Source organism: Ornithorhynchus anatinus, chromosome 15, assembly GCF_004115215.2.
Source record: "Ornithorhynchus anatinus isolate Pmale09 chromosome 15, mOrnAna1.pri.v4, whole genome shotgun sequence".
In the NCBI taxonomy this organism is placed as follows: Eukaryota; Metazoa; Chordata; class Mammalia; order Monotremata; family Ornithorhynchidae; genus Ornithorhynchus; species Ornithorhynchus anatinus.
The window spans coordinates 2,945,500-2,973,276 of record NC_041742.1 but is presented as its reverse complement, the minus strand read 5'-3'; the positions used below and the strand labels follow the sequence as shown (position 1 = coordinate 2,973,276).

General features: G+C 42.6%; 1 protein-coding gene across 1 annotated transcript; it reads right to left on the bottom strand.

The window, feature by feature from the left end:
* Positions 1–61: 61 nt before the first annotated feature.
* SUZ12 (SUZ12 polycomb repressive complex 2 subunit) lies at positions 62–27,777 on the bottom strand. Its single transcript, XM_001511245.5, has 16 exons — positions 27,372–27,777; positions 24,704–24,750; positions 24,552–24,616; positions 15,633–15,701; positions 14,593–14,642; positions 12,727–12,812; positions 10,777–11,008; positions 9,917–10,019; positions 8,970–9,075; positions 7,654–7,831; positions 6,574–6,665; positions 6,309–6,452; positions 5,801–5,958; positions 5,196–5,394; positions 4,113–4,192; positions 62–2,438 (listed from the first exon to the last, which is right to left on the bottom strand). Exons 1-16 carry the CDS (start codon positions 27,640–27,642, stop codon positions 2,093–2,095), a joined length of 2,226 nt encoding a protein of 741 aa, XP_001511295.4. The 5' UTR covers positions 27,643–27,777; the 3' UTR covers positions 62–2,092.

Genomic DNA, 27,777 nt, shown 5'->3' with positions numbered 1-27,777 from the left:
ATTGATTGGAAACTCGAAACATCTTTATCCTCAGAGAGAGGTCAGCATACACACAAGTGAGTCGATGATACAAGTTTTATATTATGGAACTTTATGTACAAAATCATTTGCTTTCCAAATAAACATTTAATGTAAAAACACCGTATCATTTAAACAACTGAACTGTTTCTTTACACCTACTGCACCATTTAAATGCTTACCAGTTTACATGATTTCTTCAAAATCTTTCATCAAGGGTACATATAGAAAAGGCATCTTTTTATAAATAGAAACAAAGGGATTTTTTCAGCTTTAATTATAAGATGACAAAGTTTACTCAACAGAAGTAATTTCATTACTATTTTTTGAGGGGGATCACCAACTTTTTGTGCAAACGATGCTAGCCTTCTTTTAAGCATTAAGAGCATAACTGCTTAAGAAATGACATAAGCAATAATTCTAGAACTACATATCCCCTAAAATAATCTATTTTTTTTTTTTACATATGTGCACAGCTTTAGCAAATTAAAGCCAGAGAGAAATGCTTGTTCTACGATCTGGAGGCATTCTTAAGAGTTTACTAGAACTCACCGGGGTGCTGGCAAATCAAGGAGTCTGTATTAAAAGCTGCAGTTTCCCTCTTTCCTATTTTTACACAAAAAAAATCAGTGACTAAGAACTTAATACTGGATGACGAATCACATCCACACCATTAGTTAAATAGTCTCACAGTTAAACACATTTTAAAGACCAATCGAATCAGTATTTACATTTTATAAATTTCTGAAGACACCATTAGAAAGCTTACCTATCCCTTATTTTAACAAAATAGGGACCTGCATCTGATGGTGATGGAATGAAATAAAAAAATTAAAAATACCTTTATTTACAGCAGCATTGTTCCTTTATAAATAAAGAATATGAAAAGGCAATATCTTTAGGATACTTTAAAAAAAAACTGAGGTGATGTCGCTCAGCCGCAGTGCTTGGGATTAAAAATTCATTGGTGCAGATACTGTGCCAGGAGTGAAGTCACTTTAAACTCCTGGAGAAAATTCAACTGCATTATTGTGTGCACAAGACCTTTTCAACTACAGCACAAAGGTACTCTGGAAGATTTAAAAGAGCTTTTAATCTGTACTTTCTATTTTGTGTACAACGTATTGTTCAGGCTCAACCTGACAGTGCCTTTTCCCATCCCTTCCCCCCCCCCGGCCCCTAAAGTGGCATCTGAAAAGCCCAAGCTACATCTGTCACTTGGTACGCTGACCCAGTCCTCAAAGAAAGGGTGGACGCCTGGATTCTCAGTATAGTTATTAAGTTTGAATGGGAAACAGAAGAGCTAAGTGTTCAAGTTTAAAAACACACCGGGTGAGCAATACATCAAAATTATCCACACACAAAAAAATGGCCAATAACCTTCAAAAACCAATATGGCAGCTCACTGTCATCAATATGAAAAAACTGAGGTCGTTCCAAAGAGGCACACAGCAAAAGAAGTGCTAGCTTTACATTTTCAAGGTGTTAAAATTCTTTTTAGCTCTAACAGTGATCAAATTTTTGTTTTAACACATTAGCCTAATAGCAGGATTTCAAAAGCGAGGATCAACTGTAAATAATCACACACTTCACTAAAATCTAATCGGACGTCTCTCTTTTTAGTGAATTCTATTTCAATTTTCCAAGCCTCCCCCACAAAATTTACCACAGTTACATCAACAGACAGTCATATGCAAAAGTGGGCATAATTTAAATATATGTAAGTTTTACATATGTTCGATATATTTCATAATCTCTTAACTGCTAAAAATTATTAAAAAGTTTTTAGGAAGTATTGCTCTTCATGCTCAAACTCAAGACAACAAATAACCTCACTAAAACGGACACAGGTGATGGACTTGCATAAGGCGGAAAAAAACCCTGTCGCACTACCTTTGTTGAAATCATTTACTTCACTTACGTGTGCCTGTTTGGAACCTGTGATTTAAAAAAAAAAAAAAAAGAGAGAGAGAGAAAGAAGACAAAAAACAGTTTTGAAAGTTCTTTCTAGGGATCATGCTCCCTATAGAATGTCATTTCAGTGTTTGTCCATAACATGAGTTAGCCTTTTCTTTCAAAGCTTTTGTTTTTTACTCTGTTTTGTGACCCCTGAGACACTATCTGTTTCTGAAATTTTTTCTCGTGTGTTAATTTCACTATATCCATTTGTTGTCCCGTTTGGCTCTTCAGAAAACTCCTCATTTGGTGGGGTCGTAGACTCTCCTTTTTCTAATTTTTGCTGCATTTCCCGAAGCTTGGTGACAGCTTTGTCTATTGACATTATGCTAATGAGGTTAAAGTCATGCATGCTGACCAGATGAAGCATGAAGTTTCGACACAGATTCTTCTTGATTATTTTCTGTCCATAATTTTCAACAAACAGCATACATGCATGATTCATTTGATTGTCGGCAATAAACCTGGTCAGTAAAGGGGGAAAAAAAACCATATTAATGCCACCTTATTTTGGAGATCAAAAGGTCATGCGTAATGATCGCCACAGGCACCAAGAATGCCGGTATGGTACGGTGGGAGGTAGTTGAATGCTATGGAAAATCTGAGGCTAACTTGAATAGTAGAGGCAGGAGTGGGAATATGGAGAAGTGAACAAAATTTAGTACATAGTGATCTGGGAAAACCAATCCCTATTTTTGTCTCTCCCCGCTCGGGGCCATATGGATCACGAGCTTTGCTCGGGGTGAATACTCTACGGCCCACCAACAGGACGCGAGCCCTGTGTGAGCCAGCAGCTGTGACTGATCATCTTTTTGTCTTCACCAGCACGTAGAACAGTGCCTGACCCAAAGTAAGCGCTTAACAAACACCACAATTACTATTATTCTCATGCTCACGATGACTCCTAATGAACACCGAGCCCATCCCAGGGCCACGTGGGAATCAGTGCGAGCCGTGGCCCCCTAAACTGCCGATCCCAGAAGAGCCGCAGCGTGGCCCGAGGAGGCTGCTGCCTGCATCTTTGGTAGGCTCCATGTTTGCTGGAAGCCACCACCGCAAAAGCCCAATTGGGCATCCTTTACAGAAAATGGTCTGTTGCCCTTCCCTCCCCTAAGCCCCCAAAATTCCTGGCACAATTCCAAGACTATATTGACCTTAAGCAACAGGTGTGACAAAGAGGTTGCAACAATATTACACTGCTTTCTAGCATAGTTCCACTTGAATGCTTCTACTCACTAACTTCTGAAGTGTGTTTCATTCTTCCACAACAAGTTAGCAAGCTTAGTAAAGGATCTAATCTCCAAATGCTTGTGGTGATTTCATGTGAAAGAATAACACAAAGCATCCCGGATGATATGTGGGTGCCTATAGAAAAATCGAAGAGTCGAGTGCTAAGTCACCCACTCCTGTAACCCGGGAATCTGCAGCAATTTAACAAGTGACAATTTGTCTCATCGTAATGAATTTCAAAAATTTTAACGGGTTGGACTGCAAGGGACCCCCAGAGGGAGGGGAGTCACCAAAGATACTGCTGATGTCCTAGGGGCCCCAAACAAACTCAAAGGTATTTGTTGAGCGCCTATTATGTTCACAACACTTGACTAAATGCGTAGGAGCGTACAACAGAGTTGGCAGAAACGTTCCCTGCTCACAAGGAGCCCCATGTTCTCCCCTACCCTTTTTGACACTGCTCTCAGAGTAACAGTGGGGCCAAACTTCCTCCAGGTTCCTCACTGGGTAGAATGAGTAGCAGGGGAGAGCGAGTCAGATGAGCACTAACTGGGGCCTGGAGAGAGCGCAGGGACTGGTTCCAGCTCTTCCTCATCTCTGCCACCTCGCTTTTCTTCCCCCGCCTCCACATTCTCAAGCTATATCGGACAGAGAGTAGGGAGCCCACTTCCCCTTCTCTCCCCCCCAATTGAGGAATGCTCTAAGGACGAGTGGTTCCCGGCAAAAAGGTTTGCCGTGCACTTGATCGACATTTTAACTACACAGTTGCTTGAAATGCTCACAACGGGCATGCCGTGAAGCAGAAAAGCACGAAAAGTGCTTAATACCATTAAAAAAACAACACATACACACAAAAAAGGGAAAGAGTACTAGGGAAAATGACACAAAAGCAAATCACCGTCACCTACCCGTGCTTCATAACATGAAGATTCCACAGTTTCATAACTTCTTTTTCTCCCTCGTTGACATCTGAAAATTCTTCAATTTGCTACAAATACATTTTTTAAAGTTAAATGAACGATAGAGCACTACCATGTCATTTACATTTCTTCAACCAAACTCCTTTTGTTTTCTATCTTTTTATGTCTGCTTCAACACATTCTTAATCATTTCTAACTTGCTGAATTCATCCAAACAGCTCACAGAAAAGCCAGAAGGTAGGCTAGATCATCTAAAAGGTGATACTACCCAACTGTTTGCCTAAGAGAACAGCAGTTCTTACACATGAATCTTTATCAATATCTGAAGTGAAAGAAATTCTCAATTACTAGGTTTTCTTTAGTTTTTCTATCAAAGCAAAATTTCCAAAAACTACAACTGTAAAACTGGGTGTTCAGATTCTTTAGTTCAGGGATTGGGACTACCCAGTCCAGTGAACTGTAAGAATGAGCCACTATGCCAACTGATTAGTTTCATGCCCAGCTCAGATGGATAATTCAGGGGAAAAAAACCTCCACCCTGAGAATCGGATTATTTTATAGGCTAATTTGGGCAAATCAACTAGAGATGCATTTGTCTGTGACCTTTGAGCAGCTGCTATTTACCCAAACCCCCAACCCCACAGCACTCGTGTACTACGTATCTTTAAATTATATATTATTTATTCAGGTTAGTGTCAGCCTCCCCCTCTAGACTGTAAACTCATTAAGGACAGGGAGCTTGCCTGCTAATTCTGTTGTATTGCACTCGGCCAAGTGCTTAATACAGTACTCAGCACATAGTAAGTGTCCAATAAGTAACTTTGACTGAATGATTGGATGGATACCTCCATTGAGATGTGCAGGCCCACTGAAAACATTAAAAATGAGTTGGGTTCCACAGAGAGGTTCAAGTCAGAAAGCTCTGTTTGCCAGTTGATCTGACATTTGAGATCGAATTCATTCCATCTGAAAGCATCCTAGTAGTCGTATTATTTGCTACACTTTCTATGAGTCAACATCAATAAAAACACTCCATTCTAACAGAAAGCCAGTAGGGAAATAAATAATTACAGTAATAGTTTTTTCTCTCAGCCATTCAGGATCCTTTTCATCCTCACTGTCCACTTCCATTTCCTGCGGGCGGAGAGGTAAGCAGGTATCGCTGTGGAAATAGAGCCGATTGTGTCCGCTGCTATATGTTCTCTGCTGTTCTACTTCCCCATCTTCAGATTCGAGGAATTCGGACATACTTGCTTTCGTGCGCTTTGGCCTGAAAGAAAATAAGCTAGCTGTGAACACTATTCTAAGACAACACTTACAATTTGTAGCCACGGAACACACTTGCTAAAACACAGTAGGAAGCCCTGCGACTATTGCGATTCTTCTCAACGGCACACCGAGAAGTATACGAGAGCAAACATGCAAACAGTTTAATAGACATAGAAAAACTTCCGAAGACTGAGGTAGGTAGCCCTAAAGAAAAAGCATTAGGAATTGGGCAAAAAAAAGTGTAGTAAGATTGGGTGATGACTTCTGAACACTGTAAAAGGTAAAAAAAAAACCAAAACAAACCGGTCACCCAGTTTGATCCAAGGGAGCCACGGTTAGAAAAGAGTTGTTGGGAAAGAAATGGCCCAACAAAATCATGGCAAACCCCTGGAGTGATTTGTTCCTACCTGCAAACGAGAATGTGGGTGATGGGTGTTCTCTTGACGGGCCCATTGCGACTGAAAGCAAATCCAGGCTGGCGATGGATATCTTGAGGGTTTCCTGCGTAGGAGCCATCGTAGCACTCATTGATAGAAACATCTATCCTAGCCCCTTTGGGGTGATACTGCAACAAGAAGGCCAAATGCATCAGGGTAACGAAAGACACACAGACGAAAAGCTAAATTCTGATTTTATACGGAATGGGCAAAATAACAATACTCTCGTTTTTCTTACTAAAAAGTACACAGAGAACATTCCCCTTCCCCCACACCCAGTATGGGATATGGGAGAGAAAAAGCTTTGTGTCTAAAATTATGTTTCAGAAGACTAAAATACAATATACCAGGCACTTCTCTAGCAACCCATTCCCACCATGAGCCTCCTAATGAAGAATCTATACTGTCAAAGACCTATTTTAAAAATTGGCAACTTTATTGGAATGTGAACAGGAAAGAACAAAGAAAGCTTACTTACTACATAATTGAAGATAAATCTGCTATGACAGAGTTTAAGATGTTTGAGTAAACTATAAAGTTTGCGACAGTTCAGCGTGCACCAAGGGCAATGCAAGTCATCTCTGGCTTCAGTCTGCTGCCTTGTGTTGTTGTTATAAAGGAACTGAAAACAGAAGAGTCCCAACAGATCATTTTACATGTTTGACCAGCTCAATCTCACTTCAAAAATATATCTCCACGGCCTTTCCTGCTAGCCAAAACAGAAGATATCAACCTTTTCATACCTGGTAAAATATTCGTAATTTTTGCCGGGGTTCATTTAAAGTATCTTTTTCTTTTCTTGTTTGTAGATCTGAAGATAGAGATTCTTTCACAGCTGTAAGAGGGGAAAAAAAAGCACTCTCCTATTTAATCTGGTAAAGCACTGGCTTTCATATTTAGAAAGTTTAAATTAAATAAGAGCTCCATTGAGATGAGCATAGGTAAAAGACCCAGGAGTCTATCTCCTAAATAGAATTTAGAAAAGTTACAATTTCCCTTCAGACACAGGAAATAGCACAGCCTAGGAATCAGAGAACTTGGGCTCTAATCGCAGAAGCACTATTTACCTGCTGTGTGACCATAGGCAAGTGGCTTAACTTCCCTGTACCTCAGCTTGCTCATCTGTAAAATGGGCATTTAATACCTGTCCTCTCTCCTACTTAAGACTACTAGCCCCATGTGGGGACAGGGACTGTTTCCAACGTGATGAACTGGAATCTATCTTAGTGCTCAGAACCATGCTGTGACACATAGTAAGCAATTAAGTACCATCATTATTTTACCTGATGAATGCAACCGTTATAATTACACCTAAAAGATCACTGGCATCCACATATAACACCTGACATCAAAGCCTCACCGCCATCTTATGTTACTGGGTAAATTCCTACCTGTACACATTTTATTATAAACCCAGTACACGTTACAAGCTCAGTCTCTGCTCTCTAGTAATTTGCTTTCCAAAACAATGTATTATGCTTATTTTAATACTATGCCTCCTTACCAAAAGCACAGCAAAAAAATGTTTTTGGAGGGCGACAGCATGCCACAGGGAAAGAGGAGGAATTCAAAATTACGCGCCCAAGTCTACGACAGAGGGTTCTTTTATACGAGCAACTAATTACTAAAAATTTAAATAGGGTATTAAAACGACTGAGTCCAGAAGTTAAGAGCAGAAAATAGGAGACCACCTAGGTTGAGGATCTGATTCTTTTTGCCACTCAGCTAACACAATAGTAAATACAATTCCTGGTGGGTAGATTAGGCATGAGAAGGCTTCGCTGAGGTTCAGCAGCTAAGCAAAATCCCAGTTGTTCACTTACCTATAGTCTGAGTGGGTTTAACTGAACCAGGTTTATTTTCTTGAGGGAGGCTCTCTGAATTTCTAGTTGCAAGAGGCTTGGCTATAGGAGCTGTAGACTTGTCATTAGTGTCTCCTGTCCAGTGGAGAGTAAACTGCAGTGTAGGTCCCTGAGAAAACGTTTCAAACGGAGGCAGCCTCTGAAAAGAACAGTCGGGGACATCGGGAATTAAGAACTAAAGGAATTAAGCTTACGGACGATTAAGTGAGCGATTCAACCTCATAAAGAAGAGAATGCAAAATGGCCCTGATAAATAGGAGAAAGAGCCAACAAAAACGGGTTCTTCTTCAACAGGCACTTATGCCAGGTGAGGCATGGGGAAACACTGGCCAAACGGCAAGTAACTCTACCATGATACAGTACTTTACAATGTCTAGACCCTGACCTGAGGAAGAAGAACCAAGGTTATAAAAAAACAAAGAAAAAAACCCCCAAGAGGGTAGAAAATTGGTTTTCTGAGGAAGGAGCAACAAAAACAGATTGTTCAACTTGGAAAAGAGAGACTATTGAATAAATGACATGGGTTATTACTCTGATTAGTCAACAACTTGGTCTTCAGTGAAAGAAGTTTAAGCGACAAGAGCCTCCGGTTACCAGAAAGGGTGACTACACTGAAAGTGACCAAAGAAAGGTGTGAAATCTCCACATCTGGACATCTTTAAAAATCCAAAACAACCATCAGTCCAGAGTTGTTTCGTCATTCAACTGACCTCTGGAGGTTGATTCTGGAGTTTTAGGAACCAGTTGTTAATTGAAGGTATAACTATTGAAAAGGAAATTAATCTTAATCCATATGCAATATGCTAAATAAAAAATTAGAAACATCTAAGATTTTCAAAAAGAGTTTACCTATGACTAATATGTTTATAGACCACGCTTGGCCAAATTATAATTTTGGGACAGTCACCAACATATCTCACACATACACACACACACACACACCCCTCCCCCACCCCCGCAACTGAAAATGGCTTTTTTTCCTATTCATTTTATTACTTTTTCATTTGTCTAGATACTTCAAAAACACTGATTGTCATTAGCCTAAATTTTTTAAAAAGATGCTGCCACAAGGAAAAGTTATTTCAGAAGCACCAGTACAGTCATTTAAAATGTCCCCTTCTGGCCCTTTGGTCCCGTGTTCTGAGTAGCAAAGTTAAGATTATTGCCACTCGTGACTTCCAAACTATTATAGCTCTGGCCAGGAAAGGTTTAGCCACTTTGACCTAACCAGCAGATGCCTAGCCAGAACTATAACAGGCTCAAGCTGATGTCTATACCTTTCCATCAAGAATTGTTTCCCACGTTGCTCTCTTTTTACTTATTGGACATTCTTCCATTTCCTGCATTGCTACTTCATATTCTCCATCTAGAAGCTGCAAGCGCCTGGAATAGATGAAATGAAGGAATTCTAAGGCTACAAAAATACTCACTGTTTTCAACCAAAAGAAATTACTTAATTCTCAAAATGTTCACATAGAAGTGAGCTGCAGTATCCAAAGGAATTGATAAAAAGCTTTAACAACTCATGAAGAAAGTGGAGTCGGCAAACTAGCTTACTTTACAAGAGTCTAGCTGTATAGAAACAAGCATAGGTAAAGCGACATCTTGTTCATTTGCCACCTGTACTGTCCCAAGCTCCTCGGCTAGACTGTAAGCCCCTGAAACGAAGGACGAACCAGAATGGATGGCCTGGCGTTCTGGATGTGACCCTACTGAAAGCCAGTTTACTGTTCACCTAAAAAAAAGGAACTTCTCAAGTTAAAAATCCACTTAGCTATTCAATTCTTATTACTATAATAATAATAATTGTGGTACTTATTAAGTGCTTACTCTGTGTCAAGCACTGTTGTAAACACTGGGGAAGACACAAGATCATCAGGTCAGGCAGAGTCCTTCTCCCACACAGGGCTTTAAATCTAAGTAGGAAGGAGGACAGGTACTGAATCACCACTTTATAGATGAGGTAACTAAGGCATAAGAAGTTATGTGACTTGCCCACAGGTTCACAGTGGGTATGTGGAAGAGCCGGGATTTCAACCTAGATCCCCTGACTCCTCAGCCCATGCCCTTTCCACTAGGCCACGCTGCTCCTCCAATTCAATTCCCATAGCATCAGGGCCATATGAAACAGGGTATGTCGGTCACTTGGATAACCTCCAGCAGTATTCAAACTATGTGAGTACCGTACTTGAACTTTCAAAAAAACCAAAAAAGGTTACATTACCTGTTTTTATCAAACACAGTCATCTGTGCTACAAAAGTCTTTTCTCCATCTTCACGATTTGAAGAATTTCGTTTTCTTCTGGTGGGAAGCTCCTCATTGACATCTAGATTTTAAGATACACAACAGAAATGAGCAAAATTAAAACCTACCGTTGAGGCAAATTTAACATGAAACAAGTCCTCATGCTTTCAAGCACCGAAACTTTATTCCCACACCGTCCCGACCAAAACGATTCAAAACCTCCACAGTTCAGGAGCCCTTCAGGGCCAAGTTATGCCCTGCCATAATGAACCCATTGCGGTTCAGGTGTCCCTCCATTTTCATTCAGCCCATCTGGGGTTATCTCCAATTTGGGTTGCTGCTGACTGTCCCCTGCCCATATCATCGGCAAAAAGCTCCACATGCACAGCAACCTCCCCTCTCCCCCGAAACCGACACCCTTACCCACATCCACCTTGGACTAGGCTCCCACCTAATTCCAGTTGAGCCATCAAGGCCCAAGTGGGGAGGGGTATTTGAAGCCCACCTAACTATGCCTAAAAGATGAACGCCAGCAGATTACATGCATGAGAGGATTTACTTTTCTGAGGACCACACACTAGAATAACCCTTTACAAGGTGGTGCCATTTAAAATAATTGTGGTAAATATATTTAAAAAGTTGATAACATTAAAGATACAGTAAATGCCATTTACCTTCTTCCTTACGGAAGCACGCTTAAAAGCTATTTTTTTTTTAAATCATACTTGTCACATATGGCTCAATTCTATAATGGATAGAATGAAGCCTTTTCAAAGGCATCAGCATAAGTTAGGCCCCAGAGGTAAGTATGGATGGAATATTGTTAAAACTTAGATTACCAATATTTTCATTAGTCTCTCCATTAATCATGCCATTAAACTCTCTTCTTCCTGGGCGGGTCACTCGGAATAGCAAGGAGTAAGACTTCACCATATGGCTGTTGCTAGGTTCAAACTCATTACTGGAAACGGCAAGGGATGGGAAATTGCCAGGCTTTGTTTGGTTGAGGTCTGGATTCAAAGGCACCTGCTTTTTACCTGTCGGAACCTGCCTAATAGGACAGCTTACATCCTGAAAAACAAAGACAAACGATACGATTTTAATATTTGAATTTCTGTACTTGAAGAAATTGAGCCAATTTTAAAATTCAGCATGCCAAGCTGCTTTCCACTGATTGCTTTTCCACCTAATACCGTGACATTTATGAGGAATACCACATAAGCCCCAATAACAATGAACTTTTACTGTACAATGAACTTTTACTATATTTTTGAAAACTTCGGGCAATAACATTTTCCAAGTAGCAGGGTAATATCAGTCCTTATTTTCTATTTTTCCACTGACCTTAAAGAACTGAAAATGCCAAATCAACAATGTCCTGCATAATACAAGGAAGTGACAATTTTTCTGTCATTTTACGGACGATAAAGTGATCACCACACCCTGCAGCCTGTTCCCCACCACATCCATACTCTTGTCTTGGGCTTGCTTCGCTCAGGCAAGGATGAAACGTGCTTTTAAGAAGCAGAATGAGACGCACAGCTTTCAAAGAAGAATGGCCAACTGCTACCTGTGACCCCCCTTCTCTCTTTCCTCCCCCCAACCTCAGACCAAGCCACAAAATAGCTCTTTTCCATTTCTTGCATGAGGGATGCAAAGCTAGGCCCACAACCCTGTGACTCCAGCATGAGAGAGTACAGGGGAAGGCTTCCCCCCATTTCCGAGGCCTTGATATTTTTTGCCCTTTGTCTCAATTTTCCTCAGAGGAGGCCTGTGGAGCTAAGGAAGGAGGAGGAGTCAATTCGTTGTGAAAAACTGTAAACTCAATAGAAGGCAAGAAAGGGAGAACTGAAATGAAAAGTGGAAACAATCAGCAGAAGGAAAAGCTGATTGCCTTATAAGCATGATTTCCGGTAAACTGAAAAAGCTGGAAGAGGACCCTGAAGTGTTTTCTATCCAGGCGCCAACACCAGCACTTTTTCTGAAGATAACGGGATACGAAAGAGGGAAGAGGCACTTCCGCATAGAACGCCGCACAGGTCTAGCCCAGGACACAGGTAGTAAGTCCTACAAGATCACAGGCCAGATCCTGCCAACGATTACACAGATCCAGACCCCCTTGTGCGGAGGGGTTTTGATAGTGTGTTGAAGGACTGCCCCGCATGTCAATATTGGCACCTGCCATGGGCTGCTGCAATAAAAGCAATGCAGAAAGGGGACAATAGAAAAGGCAGGACAATGGGGTCCCAGAGCTTTACCTGACCAGAAGGAATCAGGAAACTTCCACCCAAATTGGATCTGCCTCCCAGAGTTTCCTTCCCATTGCTACTCTCCTTTCCTCAGGGTCACGCACACCTTGGGAAGCTAGGCAGACAGGAGGAACAGCTAGACAGCCAGCCTCCCAATTGTGCAGGCATTGGCAGGAAAATGAGATGACACCACGTATCTCTGTCCTGTTTTTACCAGCTGGGATTTTGCTCTGAAAAAGGAGGGGGAATTAGAAGGGGATCCCGCTAGTGAGATAATAGTCCAGGGATTATATTCTTAGGGTACTGCTGGAGTCCTTGGTCCCGGAAGGGGAGGACACGACCCTAGCCAGGGAAGGGCTAAATTAGGCGCACGGCCTAAGATTCTCGGATTCCCTGAATACCCAGCTTAGAGGAAACATTAGCTTTAACCAGTGTTTGACTCAAATATTCTCCATTTGGTAAGGACAGAAAATTTTTCCCACGGGCTTTACACTATTCGGTATTTTTAAAACTTTAGCTATGACTGCTTTTATACATCACCTTTCGTTTCTTGTGGCAGACTTTCACAAGTAGAACTTCCAAAGTAACAGAATTCTGTTCATTCTCTGAGTTTTGTGATGGTTTATCTAAAAAGAAAACCAATGCTTTAAAATCTCCAAGAAGTAACAACTCAATTTAAACACTATTAGATTAGCCCAAATTTAAATTTATCAGATTAAGCTTTAGACAAAACATTTTCCTCAAATTTAATTCTATGTTCAGTAAAAGTTTCCAGGGTAATTTCTAATATTTAGGAGAATCTTTTAAACTCCTTTAAAGGATTTAATCTGTACGGATAGTCATCGAGTCTAAATTATGTGCTTCCACATCTTTCCATGCTGTCTTCCTCTCTCATAGTTTGACTGATTCCTTTAATAAGATTTTAAAATACCTGTGAGATTTTGTTGCTTGGGTTGGTTTTTTATGGGGTTTTTTTGCTTTTTTAACCTAGGATTTGGCCTGTAAATTAGATTCTGTGGCACACTCTCAGGGTTTTCTTCTAGAAACTGAAGGTGAAGACACAGAACACTATAGCTACTACTTTAATAAAACATACCTGACCCAGATAGAACTTAGCTTTTGGTAAACACGGACAATACGTTTGACAATCTCAGAGGTGTAGGATCATTTTATTTAGAAAATGTAAGGAAGGGTTACTGAAGATGACACTAGACCAGTGAAGGTATTACCCAAAGATCAATGTTTTAGGAGTACTTTCTGGAAAATTTTAGTCAGTTTAGAGTTCAGCCTTTAGGGCTTTCCAGAATATGACACCCACATTAGTTTCCTTGATTGCTTTTAAAGAAAAACCCTCAGCATTATCCCGAGCATATGAGAACAAGAGTGAGTAATGGCAGTGTGTACGAATATACTTGAAAATTCATCCATTCAATCGTAAAATAATTATGCTCACAGATGGGTAAGCTTTTCCCAAAGTTATCTCATGGACAATTGACCAGTTAAAGTTAGAGGTGGTCTGGAATCAATCCAGGGGCCCTGTTTGAAAGGGGGTTCTTTGGTGCAGCCTGAACTGTATCCTAGATTCTGAAAAACAGAACAGGATTACTAAGAAAAATTCTGCCTAGTAATGAGAGGGACAATGATAAGACAAGAGAACAAGAACTCTCCAAAGGATGTTATCACTGAGAAAGGCAATGTTTGTGTAGAATACTGCTAAAGTGGTTAACAGCCACTATAGAAAACCCCAAAAACGGATTTATAGGTAAGAGAACATTGGAAACAACAATCCTTAGGAACTGTACATGCTCGCATAGGGCCCAACCTGCAAATTCCTTGGATAGGGGCACTTCTTAGGCTTGCCGAGTGAATGGTCATCTTCTGATGAAAAAGGATCTGACATGACTATCCATGCACGGCTTTATTAATTTTAAAAAAAACAATCAACACACTATGTAAAATAGAAGGCTCTCTGAAAGTGATCAATTCCACGAATGAAGCACTAGGTCAAGGATGCCAAAAGGTAATCATTAGTGGGCATCTGTCTACTCGAAAGTAAAGAATAATGCTTTCTTTCTAGCCACATCCAGTTCTCTTATAACACTGGTGTCCATCACTGCAAAATGCCCACAGTAAGGAAAGTTTACATCGAAGCATCCCGACACTTCACGAAAACCATTTTTTCCTGACACAACGGTGCACTGTCTCTAAACAGGCTCATGTTGTAGGACCAACTTTCCCTAATTCCCTAACACTGTTTGAGCCAAAACACATGGTGAAAGCATGTGTTATGGCAGAACTGAATATAATTAGAAGGAACTTTGGAATACAAGTCTGGGGAAATAAAAATTATACGCAGACAGAAATATTTCGCTACTGAAAAATTTAATGGACTTTCATGAAACATACCATTTTTATGGAAGAAGCCCGTGAATGTAAGCTGCAGATGAGTTGACAGGCTAAAGAGAGAAAAGGAAGAGTTAGGTTATGTTCAAAAATTACTCAAGACCTCGATTATTTAAACTTCAGGCTTCTACAATTTGGCACAAAAGTTTTTTTTCTGATCAAAGTCCAAATTTGGCTCTTTATTTCTGACCACTAAGTTATTTTACACTAGGCCTATTATACCTAGAGAACACATATTTGTTAACAAAACTTGCTCAAGATATTGACTTGGCCTAACCCCATTACTAGAAATCTAAATGTATGGATTTCACTTTTCCTTCTCATTCTCTGCTGCAGCTAAAATCAGGAGAAGTAAAAATGTCAAGTTAATGGGGTGTTAAAATGGATTAACACTTTCCTGAGAAAGAACAGGTAGAGTAGAAAGGCGGGAAGTAAACAGTAAAGTTAGCTCCAGCTTATTCAAACTTTTTCTGTATCACAACATAGGTAGGCCTAACAAGAAACTCTGAATTGTCTAAGAAAGTAACTAACCTAATTCAGTCCCATTTCATAATATTCATTTGAAGAGACAATGCAAATACGGAAGTTAATTAACACGCTTGAAGTTCAGTGCAATAGAGGTTGATAGAAAAAAAATTTCTTGGGCGAATTGGGCACCCTACCAAATCTTAGTAAATTCTGAACATTAACTCTGTTCGCAACCTAAAGCAGTTAATGCACAATTAAAATGCCAAGAAGAAAAACAAAGCACCCAGTTTGGACAGAAGTCTCACCTCTCTTCCCATTTCCTCACAATTTCATATCCATTATCCCTTACTCAATACTTTACTTACCCTTTATTTCTTTATATTAAGAGCAGTTGAAAATACTCTATGTACAATTCAAAACTTAAATATCTTAAAATCCTACACTGATACATGCAGCAAATTACCTGTCGCATCTAAAAACATCCAATTATTAATACGGAGGATAATTACTATAATTTATCCTCCGGTGTGATGATGGCCTGTTTATACATCCTCTTTACTGAAGGGTTGGCTTACCTGTGAGACTCTTGCTCTCCTTTCATTTTCTCTACTTTTGATAACATGTCATCAACTTTGAATGTTTTCCTGTGAGGAAGAGACCAACATATCAACATCAGGTTGATATACTGAGCAAAAGGAAGAATAAGTATTTGTGATGTTCAAAAAAAAAAAAAAAAAATTGAACAAACTCTTTGCCTTCAAAGTTATTCCTCTGGATAAGCTAGGCCACACGGAACTTTTTAACGAAACTACTTGCATTCTTCACTCAAAAAAATGTACATCTCAACTGTAATTCCAAACACCTATTAATGTGTGAAATAAAGACCAACTTCCTTTTAAATGATCTGGCAACATCTTGAAAAACTTCCATCAGAAGCTTCTTCAAATTTAATCTCTCTCAAATAATGACACTAAATAAAATGAAAATGAAATGGTTTCTTAATGGAAGTGGTATAATGTATCATTGATTATTAAAGAACCTCTCCACCCTTTTAAAAAGTTATGGATAAATCCCTCTTTATTCCAGTTAACTGCATTCGGTAGGACACCTGTTACCAGCCCCTCCGGGGACTATGCTTCTCTGCCTTGAATTCCTTCCATTTAACACATGGCTACTGGGCATTAATCTGTTGGGGCTGTTTAAATTCTCAATTCAAGGTAGTCATTTTTCTTGTCTCCTTATAAAAATAGAGGAATTTTCTCAGAGACCTGCTCAAGACCTAATCCGCGCACAAGTCCCGAGTCTTGGGAGTCAGGCTGGGTTGTCCAGAGATACTTTGGTCAGGCTTGAACGGGGTTCAGCCGCTCCCATTCCCCCCAATGGGGCAGGGGCCTAAAAACTAGAGTCAATCTACTTGCAGTTCAGTTCAGTACTTGCAGTTACTTCCACAGAGTCACAGAAGTAATAGCTGCAGTAATATCATTTATTGAGCGAGCAATGGGAGCAACAAAGCAAACTTGAGAACTACAAAGCAAGTGACATCCCCTGCCCCAAAAGAAGCTTCCACTCTAATGGGAGAGCAAGCTATAAAATTATTAACAGAGAAATCAAAATAATTACATGTACAATTGAAGGTACACAATTACACAACGGAATGCTGAGGTATGTGATGTGGTTGGATATAAGTAGGTTTGAAAGTGCTAAAGAGGACGGACTGCAAAGGGAAATCAGTCCGCATCATTCCGACGAATCTGTTAGGGCAACGTACTAGTCGGGCATGGGGTCTCAGAATCCAGAAGGTGATGGGTTACTAAAATATTTTCCATCACAAATGGCCTAAAAGGGCACGAATACTTCCTTCTAATGATTGCACTAGGGCCATTTTGGCTTATCATTCAGTGATTCTTACTCAGGATAGTCAGATTGACAAGACAGCTCAGAGCCATTCTGGAAATCACACCATTTCCATTCCCACTCAGAACAAGTAGCCTCCCATCACTGTTTTTTTTCCTGGTCCTGTTGAGAGGTGGAAGGGAGGGAAGGATAACGGGTGAGGGAGCTTTGTGTATCTATGCAGGCTTCCCCCAAAACCTGGGTTCTCTCATTTTGCTAGAAGCAGCGTGGCTCAGTGGAAAGAGCACGGGCTTTGGAGTCAGGGCTCATGAGTTCGAATCCAAGCTCTGCCACTTGTCGGCTGTGTGACTGTGGGCAAGGCACTTCCCTTCTCTGCGCCTCAGTTCCCTCATCTGTAAAATGGGCATTAAGACTGTGAGCCCCACGTGGGACAACCTGATTCCCCTATGTCCACCCCAGCGCTTAGAACAGTGCTCGGCACATAGTAAGCGCTTAACAAATACCAACATTATTATTATTATTGTTCAAGAGATACTTCTCTCACAGTGACATAACTTACAAAAAAATGAAACTTCTCAGCGCCATTTATCCAGTTAACACACTACTGTCCTCCCACCCCATTTTTCTTTTTTTTCAGAACTCAGTTTATCAGGTCCCTGAACCCAAAGAAGCAGCTTGGCCTAGTGGCAAATGCATGGGCTTTGGAGTCAGAGGTCGTGGGCTCTAATCCCACCTCCGCCACTTGTCTGCTGTGTGAGCCGGGGCAAGTCACTTCGCTTCTCTGTGCCTCAGTTACCTCATCTGTAATGTGGGGATTGAGACTATGAATCCTAATATTATTATTAACACACCAAAAATTTCAATATACAGTACTCATATCCAAGTTTCAACATATCAAAACTATCTATTAGAAACTGATCACTACTAAAAATCTCTCCTCACTGCATAACGGACCTACTGTCTCTTCTGCTCAGTCTGGTTGAGGGACTTCACATACAGAGACCCAGATCAATGGCTCCAGTTCCAGAAAGCAGAGGGCACAATTTTTTTTCTTTTGTAGAGATCAAGGGGATCCATGCATGTTTTGCCCAATTCCCCATGTGAAACTCAAGTTAGCACTCGGTTTGCTGATTAACTGGACATTACCAGATAAAAGAAAATTGAAGATTTTTGCATTGATCATATAGCAAAAAAATTCACTTTCACTATTTCAAATCAACTACATAAAAAACTTTACAGAATAAGAAACACAACAGAAAGAACAGAGATGCCACATAATGGCTGTGCTCCTGGAGTAAAACCAACTGGATTTTAAAGAATGTATTTTTCAAAGGCAGGCCTTAATGAAAATTTACTCCCTCACCCAAGGTATGTGAAGCCTTTTAGATTCACCTCAATTTCTTAACGAAGCACACACAGAAATTGGGATATATGTGACTGACCCTTTAAAAGATTTAAACCTGCATTTTTTGGCTCCTGAGGATCTGAATGGAACATACACTAAGATGTTCCCATGAAAAAAAATTAAGGGGAAAAGTTTTAAGATGGCATATATGGAGCCCATAAGCCAGACTAACAAGGTTTTCCAAAACTCCTAATGCCTTTGGTCCTACATGCTGGATAGGAGATGTCGCTATCCTCTACGCCCATAAGTCTTAAGAAGAGCCTGGAAATATAACCAAGGTATACACACGATACAGTGAAGCAGCAAGGTGTAATGGATAGAGCAAGGGGCAGGGAGCTAGCAGGTCGTGGGTTCTAATCCCACCTCTGCTACCTGTCTGCTGTGTGATCTTGGGCAAGCCACTTTACTTCTATGAGCCTCAGTTACCTCAGCTGCAAAATGGGGATGGAGATTGTGAGCTCCACGGGGGGGGGGGACAGGGATTGTGTCCAAGCCGATTTACTAGTATCTACCCCAGCACTTAGAGGAGTACTTGACACATAGTAAGCACTTAACAAATACTATCACTATTCTATGATAATCAGTAATTTACCTACACTACACTACCTATACCTACATTCAGCACGCAGAAAGTACTACAGATTGACTGGTCTTGTCATCTCACTGACACTTCAGAGGGGATGCTGGAACAGGTGACAACCAAATAGGAGTGATGAAAACATTAAAAATGGCAAAACTGGATCCGTACAGAAGCAGAGTTTGGATCAGATCTGAAATTTAACAGTAAGATATTTAGCATCTCAACCATGGAATGCTTTTTGACTGCACATATATAGAGTAATTGGGACAAAAAATTGGTACCGGGGAAAGAAAAATATTTTACTGAAAATCAAAGGCTAGGCGTAGTCGAATAATTTTCAGGTGAAAACTCAGATTAGCAATTGCTACCATTTACCTAATAAGCATTGGGTGTTGATCCTCAGAAAAACCTGACCCTGTCGACCCTGTCATATTGCACTCTCCGAAGTACTTAGTAAAGTGCTCTGCACACAGTAAGCACTCAATAAATAAGATGGAATGAATAAAACCTTTCTCTCCTGTCATGACAATTTCATTTCTCCAGATGACAGACGCAAAAGGAAATGGTGAAAATGCTATCCGAGTAACATTTTACAAAAAGGAATCTTGAAGTAAAACTACCCTGGGCACAAATGTTTGTGAAAAGTCAAAAAGGAAAGCAATATAGTTAATTGTGGTATTTAACTATATAGAGATGATGTAGTAAAAAGCTATGAAGCCCTGTCTATTTTTATGGGAACCCTGAAAATTTTGGCTAAGGGGAAAACAAAAAATATTTTTTGCACCATCGATTTTTTCTCTTGTGAACCACATCTGAGTTGCCCGGCATTTTTTTCCTTCATCTCCTTTACAAATAAGCATCAGTGCTTGCCGCATGCATCTTCAACTCTTGTGTTAAGTTTTAAATTGAACTTTTTAAGTGCTTACTATGTGCCAAGCACTGTACTCAGCGCTGGGTAGAAAGCACGGAGAAGTTGAGTGACGGAGAGAAGCAGCGGGGCCCAGGGAAAGAGCACAGGCCTGTAAGTCAGAGGCCCTGGGTTCTAATCCCAACTCGGCCACTTACCTGCTGAATCACCTGGGGTGGGTCACTTAACTTTTCAGTGCCTCAGTTCCTACATCTGCAAAATGGGAATTCAATACCTGTTCTCCCACCTACTTAATAGTCTGTGAGCTCCATGTACGACCTGATTACCTTCTAACTACCCCAGCACTTAGTTCAGTGCTTACCGCATAAGAAGTACTTAAATACCATTTGCCCAAAATTACATAGCTTAAGATGTCTAAAACATAGTTCACCTTTCCACTCCCAAATCCTTTCCTCCTCGTAACTTTCCCATCCTAGTTAACACCACCTCCACCATGGGCAATCTTGGCATTATCCTTGACTTCTCCCTCTTTTTCCATCCCCACGTTCAATTCCTCGCCAAGTCCCGTCAGTTTTTTCCTTAACATCTCCGGAATCCTCTCCATCCAAATGGCCATTAGACTGGTCCAAGCATCTGTTCTACCTTGGCCTGATTCCGGCATCCTCTTCCTCTTATTCCTACCTTCAGTCTCCCTGCTCTCCAGCTCACGTGAACTCTGCCGCCCCGATCATTTTTCTAAAACGCACGCCACCGCTCCCCATCCACAGCAGCCAGTCTCCACTGCCAGTTAACTACAGGTACACGGGCAACTGGGCAGTGACCTCGGCTGCTTTGCCTGCCATCAAATTTGGCAGAACTGTGGGCAAGGCATGGAGTATGGACCTAAAAAACAATCTCCCAGTTCATACCACCACAGGCCCAAGGTCTTGACCCAGCTGCCGCCTGGGCCCTGCTTACTAGACAATCTCACGGCAAGGTGACTGAGAAAAAACACTGTCTTCTTTTCTGTGGAGAAATTCCGAAGTGATCATTTATTCTTTTAGAACTCTTTTCCACACCTTCAGCCAGAACCTTTCATTTTACTATAAAAGTTACCTTGTATGATGCCATACTTCACCCTATTACATAAGGGGAGGGGCAGTAAAAGTAAATGGACAAACTGCAGCAGGAGTTATAAGGAAGAACTTTCATACTAAATTTTTTCAGGCACTGGAATGTAGTCTTTTGGCTACATTTAAAAATGGGGCCGTTCCCCATCTCTGGAACATCTAAAATGAAACCCAGAGGACAGATGATGAAGGCTGAGATTCACCACTCGGCGCTGTGATTCCTTGGCACAAAATGGTATGCTGAGCAAGGCGAGGAACATCAGGCAAAGGCCATTTCAAAGAGCTAAGATTATCCCAAGGAATACTGAAGAAACAAACCTCGTGTTCTCTAAAAATGAGCTTCTGTTCCAGCTCAGAACGAGGGATAGACTCACCAAACTGGGTAAGACGGTGGTGGAGAGGAGAAATCACTGAACTAATTTCATTTGGCTTTGAATATTTCCAACTAAGTCTGGTTGGAGTTCAAAGACAACTCAAATCAAGGAAATGAGTTTGGGGAAGAGGTTTGTTTGTAATCTGACCTTTTCAACCATATTTACTTCTCTTTTGCATTCTATCAGCCTACCTTAACAGAGGGGTTATAGTAATTTATTGAATTCCAATATCCGAAGGATGATCTGAGGCCCAGATAAGTTTTGAGTTTTCATAATCTGAAGTTCTTCAGAATACCTTCAAAGTAAACGCTTTACTTAAAAGGCAAGAACCAGAGTTGAGTCAAGAAAGACGACTCATTTCCCAGTTTGAAAAAACCTGGTCCATCTATTGGAAGGAACACAAACTAATCCTTGATTGAACTATTTGAAAAAAGAATAATGAATGCAGTCTTCGGAAGGTTAGGATCTGTTTTATAACCATTTCTAGATTAATTCTTCCACGACATTAAAATACTCTACAACAGCTCTTGTACTTCACTGGAAAACACTCAGTGCTTGCCACACTTGCGTATCAAACAAAAACGGTCCCGGAATTGGTGTCCCTAGCCCGGCTGAAGATTGGCAGACTTGTCAGTGTTGGCCACACATACCTCACTGCTTCTCATTGGAAAACTGCATTTAGAAAAAAAAATATTCCTCCTTTCTAGTCAATTAATGGCATTTACTGAGTAATGACTGGATGCAGAGCACTGTACTGAGCCTTTGGCAAAGTACAATATAAGTACAAGTTGGTAGATATGATCCTGCCCCACAAGGAGAAGCCGCGTGGCTCAGTGGAAAGAGCACGGGCTTTGGAGTCAGGGCTCATGAGTTCGAATCCCAGCTCTGCCACTTGTCGGCTGTGTGACTGTGGGCAAGTCACTTAACTTCTCCGTGCCTCAGTTCCCTCATCTGTAAAATGGGGATTAAGACTGTGAGCCCCACGTGGGACAACCTGATTCCCCTATGTCTACCCCAGCGCTTAGAACAGTGTTCGGCACATAGTAAGCGCTTAAATACCAACATTATTATTACAAGGAGCTTAGCGTCTACACGAGAAGAGAGATGGGGAACTAATAAGGATACTTACATAAGTACTGTGGAGCTGAGGGAGAGTATCAGACTGGTAAGGGGTACATAGCCAAGTGCACAGACAACAGAGGGGAAGGTGGATAAGGGAAAATACGTGGGGGCTTAGTCAGGGAAGGCCTCTTGAAGGACAGGTGACATTTTATGACGAGGGGAGAGGGCTGGACTGATGGACTGTGGGATTTGAAGGGGAAGAATTCCAGGACAGAGAGGACACGGACAACACGTCAGCAGCAGGAAAGACGAGATCGAGATACAGTGAGCGCGCTGGTGTTAGAGGAGCCAAGTGGGTTGTATTAGGAGATCAAGGAGGTAAGGTAGGAGGAAGAGAGCTGATTTAATGCCCTACAGCTTGATGGTATGGAGGTTGGATGGGCTCACCTTGCCATGTATCATTTATTGAGCTTCTACTGTTCCTTAAAAAGGGAAATTCTTTCTTTCGCTTTCCTACGAAACAAGTCCTAAGATCTTCCAACCCATCTTACATTTTAAACACACAAGCATTATATTCAGTAGAGTGAGAAGCAGCATGGCCTAGTGGATTATAGAGCACAGGCCGGGGATTCGGAAGGACCTGGGTTCTAATTCCCATTTGGCCACTCATTTGCTGTGTGAGACCTGGGGCAGGTCAGTTCACTTTTCAGTACCTCAGTTACCTCAACGGGAAAACGGGGATGACGGCTGACAGCCCCGGGTGGAACACCGACTGTGTCCAACCAGATCACCTTGTATCTACCCCAGCGCTTAGGACCATCTGTGGCACACAGTAAGTGCTGAACAGACACCAGAGAAAACCCTAGTAGTTAAGCTCCATTATTATTAGTAAAAGTTTACCTACTATTCCTCAATTTTCTCAATTACCTATCTCACTGTAGGACAGTAGGAAGAGCGAGCTGGTGAATGACATGCAGTAACAACGGCAAAAAGAAATCTGTTGAGTAACCTCATCTTCCCCCAGGTAGCTCTACTGAGCTTAAAAGTTTCATCTATTACCTAAGTGAAATTCTTTTCACAAGAGAGGATGTCGAATGACAAATTGTACATAAGACCAAAATCTCAAAATAGATGTACAGAGTTTAAGCAAAGCCTTGCTAAATAAAGATGGCTGTAAGGTTAACAGATCAATGCATGAGAAGCAGTGAGGCCTGATGGAAAGAGTGTGGGCCGGGGAGTCAGCTGGACTAAGCCCTGGGGCAGATATCAGGTGGCGGAGACTGGATCAGAACCCAGGTCCACGCTCTTTCCATGAGGCCACACTGCTTCCCACTTGTCTACTGGGTGACCTTGGGCAAGCCTCCACTTCTCTGTGCCTCAGTAACCTCATCTGCAAAATGGGGGATCAAGACTATGAGCCCACATGGGGCACAGACTGTGTCCCACCTGATGATCTTGTACCTACCCCAGCACTCAGTAACGCCTGGCCCGTCAGTGCTTCAGTACCCGTAACACTAAATACTGTGTTATTTTTAACACTAAAATATTTTAATACTAAAATAGCCACATAACTGACAAGTCTTGAAGTGTAGTGAAATCAGGACAGTAAACTGAAATTATATTAAGGGGACTTTTATCAAAGCCAAACCCTACAAACCAAGTTTGTTTGTTACTCTTTTGCCAACCATAAACCCATCTGAAGTAGAAAAATCAGTAGGTTCCTAAGAATTTGCCATGCATCTGTGGAATGATCAATTCCTTGTATTTGACAAGCATTTGGAACAGTCCACATAGAGTACCTATTTGATAACAGAAATGAGCTGAACGCCAACTCCATGCAACAGAAGAGAGCGCTCTTCCAAAGGCTCAAGGCGAAAGCTAAAAACAGGGTGTCATACCCTGGAACTGGCCACCCGGTTGATTTCAAAATGCTTTACTTCAATTCTCTAATTATGAAGACAGAAACCCCCATTCTTAACCTTTAGTTTCAAATACTAATTTTATGTCACCTCTGGAGCAAATATTTTCACGTGGTCAACTTCCGTGGAGGGAAGAGGCACTCTGATTTTTTTTTAATGCCTGTTAACTCAGAAATTGTGGTCCTTATTGATAAAACTAGGTTACAGCACCTGAAAGTATTTTTGTGACCCATTTACACAGTTGCCTTCCCACCTCATTTTTCACACACGAGCTCTGATACACAACGCTATGACTAGTTTTGAAAAAGAATGATAAAATGTACCTTTTGATGTTTGTTCGGGAGTTTCTGTGGGACATGTAAGTAAGAGTTCTGTGCAAAAATATCGGCTATAAAACAAGAAAAAAAGGTTAATTTTAAGTTACAGACTGTGAATTCCAATTAAGTACATGTATATATTAATATTCATTACTTACTGCTATGAGATTTCGAGTTCGAAGAAATCTATAGATCTGTGTTGGTTCTAGGTGGTGGGAAGAAAAATGTGAACATTACCTACATTTACTTATCAGTTAAGAGCCATCCCTTCCCACTCCAAAACAAAGGCACTCATAGATCATCCGACTGGAAGCCTTAAAGTTACTTAACACGCCTCAGAAATGACCTCTTCGAATTAAACTGCCTATGTTATTTAAACGAATCCCAACGACGACGCCTACGATATTTCCGAAAGAAGTGGATTCTTTCTGATCCTGTGAAAATTCCACATTTACCGCTGTGCGGTCGTCAACATCGTACATCGATGTAAACCCCCAGTATTTGTCAAACTGCTTCCCATTTCCTAACTGCACGCATTAAAAACTGATTTCAATATTTTGTTCCGTAAAAGCCATTTCCTAACAGGTTAAAAATTACTCCGTACCGAAAGGTTAACAGTTATCTTTTGAAAGGGAACACTTGCCCTTTTCTTCCCACTCGACAGCCACAATCCGCAATCGGTATCCAAATCACCTTTCCTCTCTATACATCCCCTTTTCCCATATGAGATCATATAGGGCCGGTCACCGGTCATTTTGCTCCAGAGTTTTGTTTGCGTCCCCTAACGCGTGACTTGGAAATTTCCAAATGATCTAGGATTTCTTTTTAACTTAGCCTGGTGGATGTCCATCGCCCTTTCAAGCTCACGACCCGCGGCTTGAGATTCGTATCCAAGGGGCTACAAATACCGCTCATCCTACTTTTGTCTGATGTGCACAACAGGATCTACTTCGGGTCCCCACAGCTTTCCTCAAAATGAGGCCAAAGATGGAATAGACTCCATTAATCAGTTCCTGGCGATTAAGTTTTCCTTCCAAGGTACTGGGATTCCTCCCGCACATCATCAACATTTTAGATGAGGATAACCTGGACGGAATAACTCGGATGCTGAAGAAGGGGTGTAAAACGCCCTCGATCTTCCCGGGAAGAGCAGAAAGCCGGCCTCTCTAACTTTTGCCCCGCTTCACCTCCAAAGTAGCCTACAACTTCCCAGTTGGATCTGCCCGACTTCTTCGGTGTGGAGGGAGCCTGGGAAGTCCTCCAAAACTACACAAAGGGGTATAAAGGAAACGGGGGGCCTTCAAGCCCTGATGGGAGGCTTTTCTTCCCGGCTAGGGTGACGGTTTAAGGGGACGGTCGTTTTACCCCAAGGAGAAATGGGGAGGGGATGCTCCAGGACTGATGGCATTAAAAGTCCGGTTCAAAATAGCAAGGAAAACCGCAACTGGCGTCAGGTATTGTCCTTAAATTAGAAGAAGGGAGAATCCCAAGGAGTTAGACTGCCCCCCCCTTCCCTTTGCTATTTCTAAGCCGGAAAGTGCCCACTGTTGAATAGCATCGTCAGTGGCCTTTACTGGGTGCCTACCGTGTGCCCAGCACTGCCCTAAGCACTTGGGAGGGCACAACAGGGGCATCCCGTTCCCTGCCCACGAACACTAATTGCCACCATTTAATTTCCTAAAGCTGGCGGGATCCCCAATAGTCCCCCCACCAAGTGCACATCGTTTAGAATAATGCTTTTTCCCTCCAGGCAGTGGGGGGGGGGGGTTAATTTCCTAAAGGTGTGGGTCCCCAGCAATCCCTCCCCAAGTGCACATCGTTTAGAATAGTGCTTTTTCCCTCCAGGCGGAGGGGGGGGAGATTTAATTTCCTAAAGGTGTGGGTCCCCAGCAATCCCTCCCCAAGTGCACATCGTTTAGAATAGTGCTTTTGCCCTCCGGGCAGTGGAGGGGGGGGATTTAATTTCCTAAAGGTGTGGGTCCCCAGCAATCCCTCCCCAAGTGCACATCGTTTCGAAGCGTGCTTTTGGCCTCCAGGCGAGGGGGGGGATTTAATTTCCTAAAGGTGTGGGTCCCCAGCAATCCCTCCCCAAGTGCACATCGTTTCGAAGCGTGCTTTTGGCCTCCAGGCGAGGGGGGGATTTAATTTCCTAAAGGTGCGGGTCCCCAGCAGTCCCTCCCCAAGTGCACATCGTTTTGAAGCGTGCTTTTGGCCTACAAAAGGGGAGGGGGGGGGGGAGATTTAATTTCCCAAAGCTGCCGGGTCCCCAGCAGTCCCCTCTCGACGTGCACATCGTTTCGAAGCGTGCTTTTGGCCTCCAAGCAGTGGGGGGGGGGGGGGTGATTTAATTTCCCCAAAGTGCCGGTCCCCAGCAGTCCCCTCTCGACTTGCACATCGTTTCGAAGCGTGCTTTTTGCCTCCGGCCAGTGGGGGGGTAGAGGAGGGAAGCGAATTTTCAAGCGGGGGGGGGGGGGGGCTTTAATTTCCAAAAGGTGCCGAATTTTCTGGCTTGGGGAGGGCAGCCGCCCCCTTCCAACTTCATTTTTTGTTCCTCGGGGCCCGCGGAGGCTCCCGTAGCCGCAAGACACTAGGGAGCGCGGAGTTGGTTGGGGTTTTTTTTTTTTTTTTAAAAATAAATGATTATTTTTAGAGGGATGGACTCGGGGCGCATCTCTTCTCCAGCTCCCCGGGGCCCGGAGGCCTCCCCCGTCCCCGAAAAGGGGGGGAAGGAAGATGCTGCCCCCGGCGGGGCCCGAAGCCCGTCTCGCCCCAAGTGCGGGCGTGTGGGGAGGGGGAGGGCCGAGCCCCTCCCGCCGCGCCACTCACTCTCGAAGGCCTGGAGGAAGAGCTCGTGGTCCGCCTGCAGCTGCTCCATTTTCGGCTTCTTCACGGGCAGCCCGGCGGCCGCCGCGGAGGAGGAGGACGAGGCCGAGTAGCCGCCGCCGCCGCCGCCGCCGCCGCCGGTCCCGACGACGACGACGACGGCCGATTTGCCGCCCGCCGAAGCCCCGAAAGGAGCGGCGGCGCCGCCGCCCCCGGCCCCCGCGCTGGGCCCCGAGCCGCCCCCTCCCCCACCGCCGTGCTTCTGAGGCGCCATGGCCCGGCCCGCCGGCGGCCCCCGGGACCCCTCCGATCGACCCCCACCGGCCCGCCGACCTCCGGGGGTCCACGGGGGAGGGAGGAAGGACGACGACGGGGAGGGAGGAGGGGAAAAAAAAAAAAGCCCCAAGGT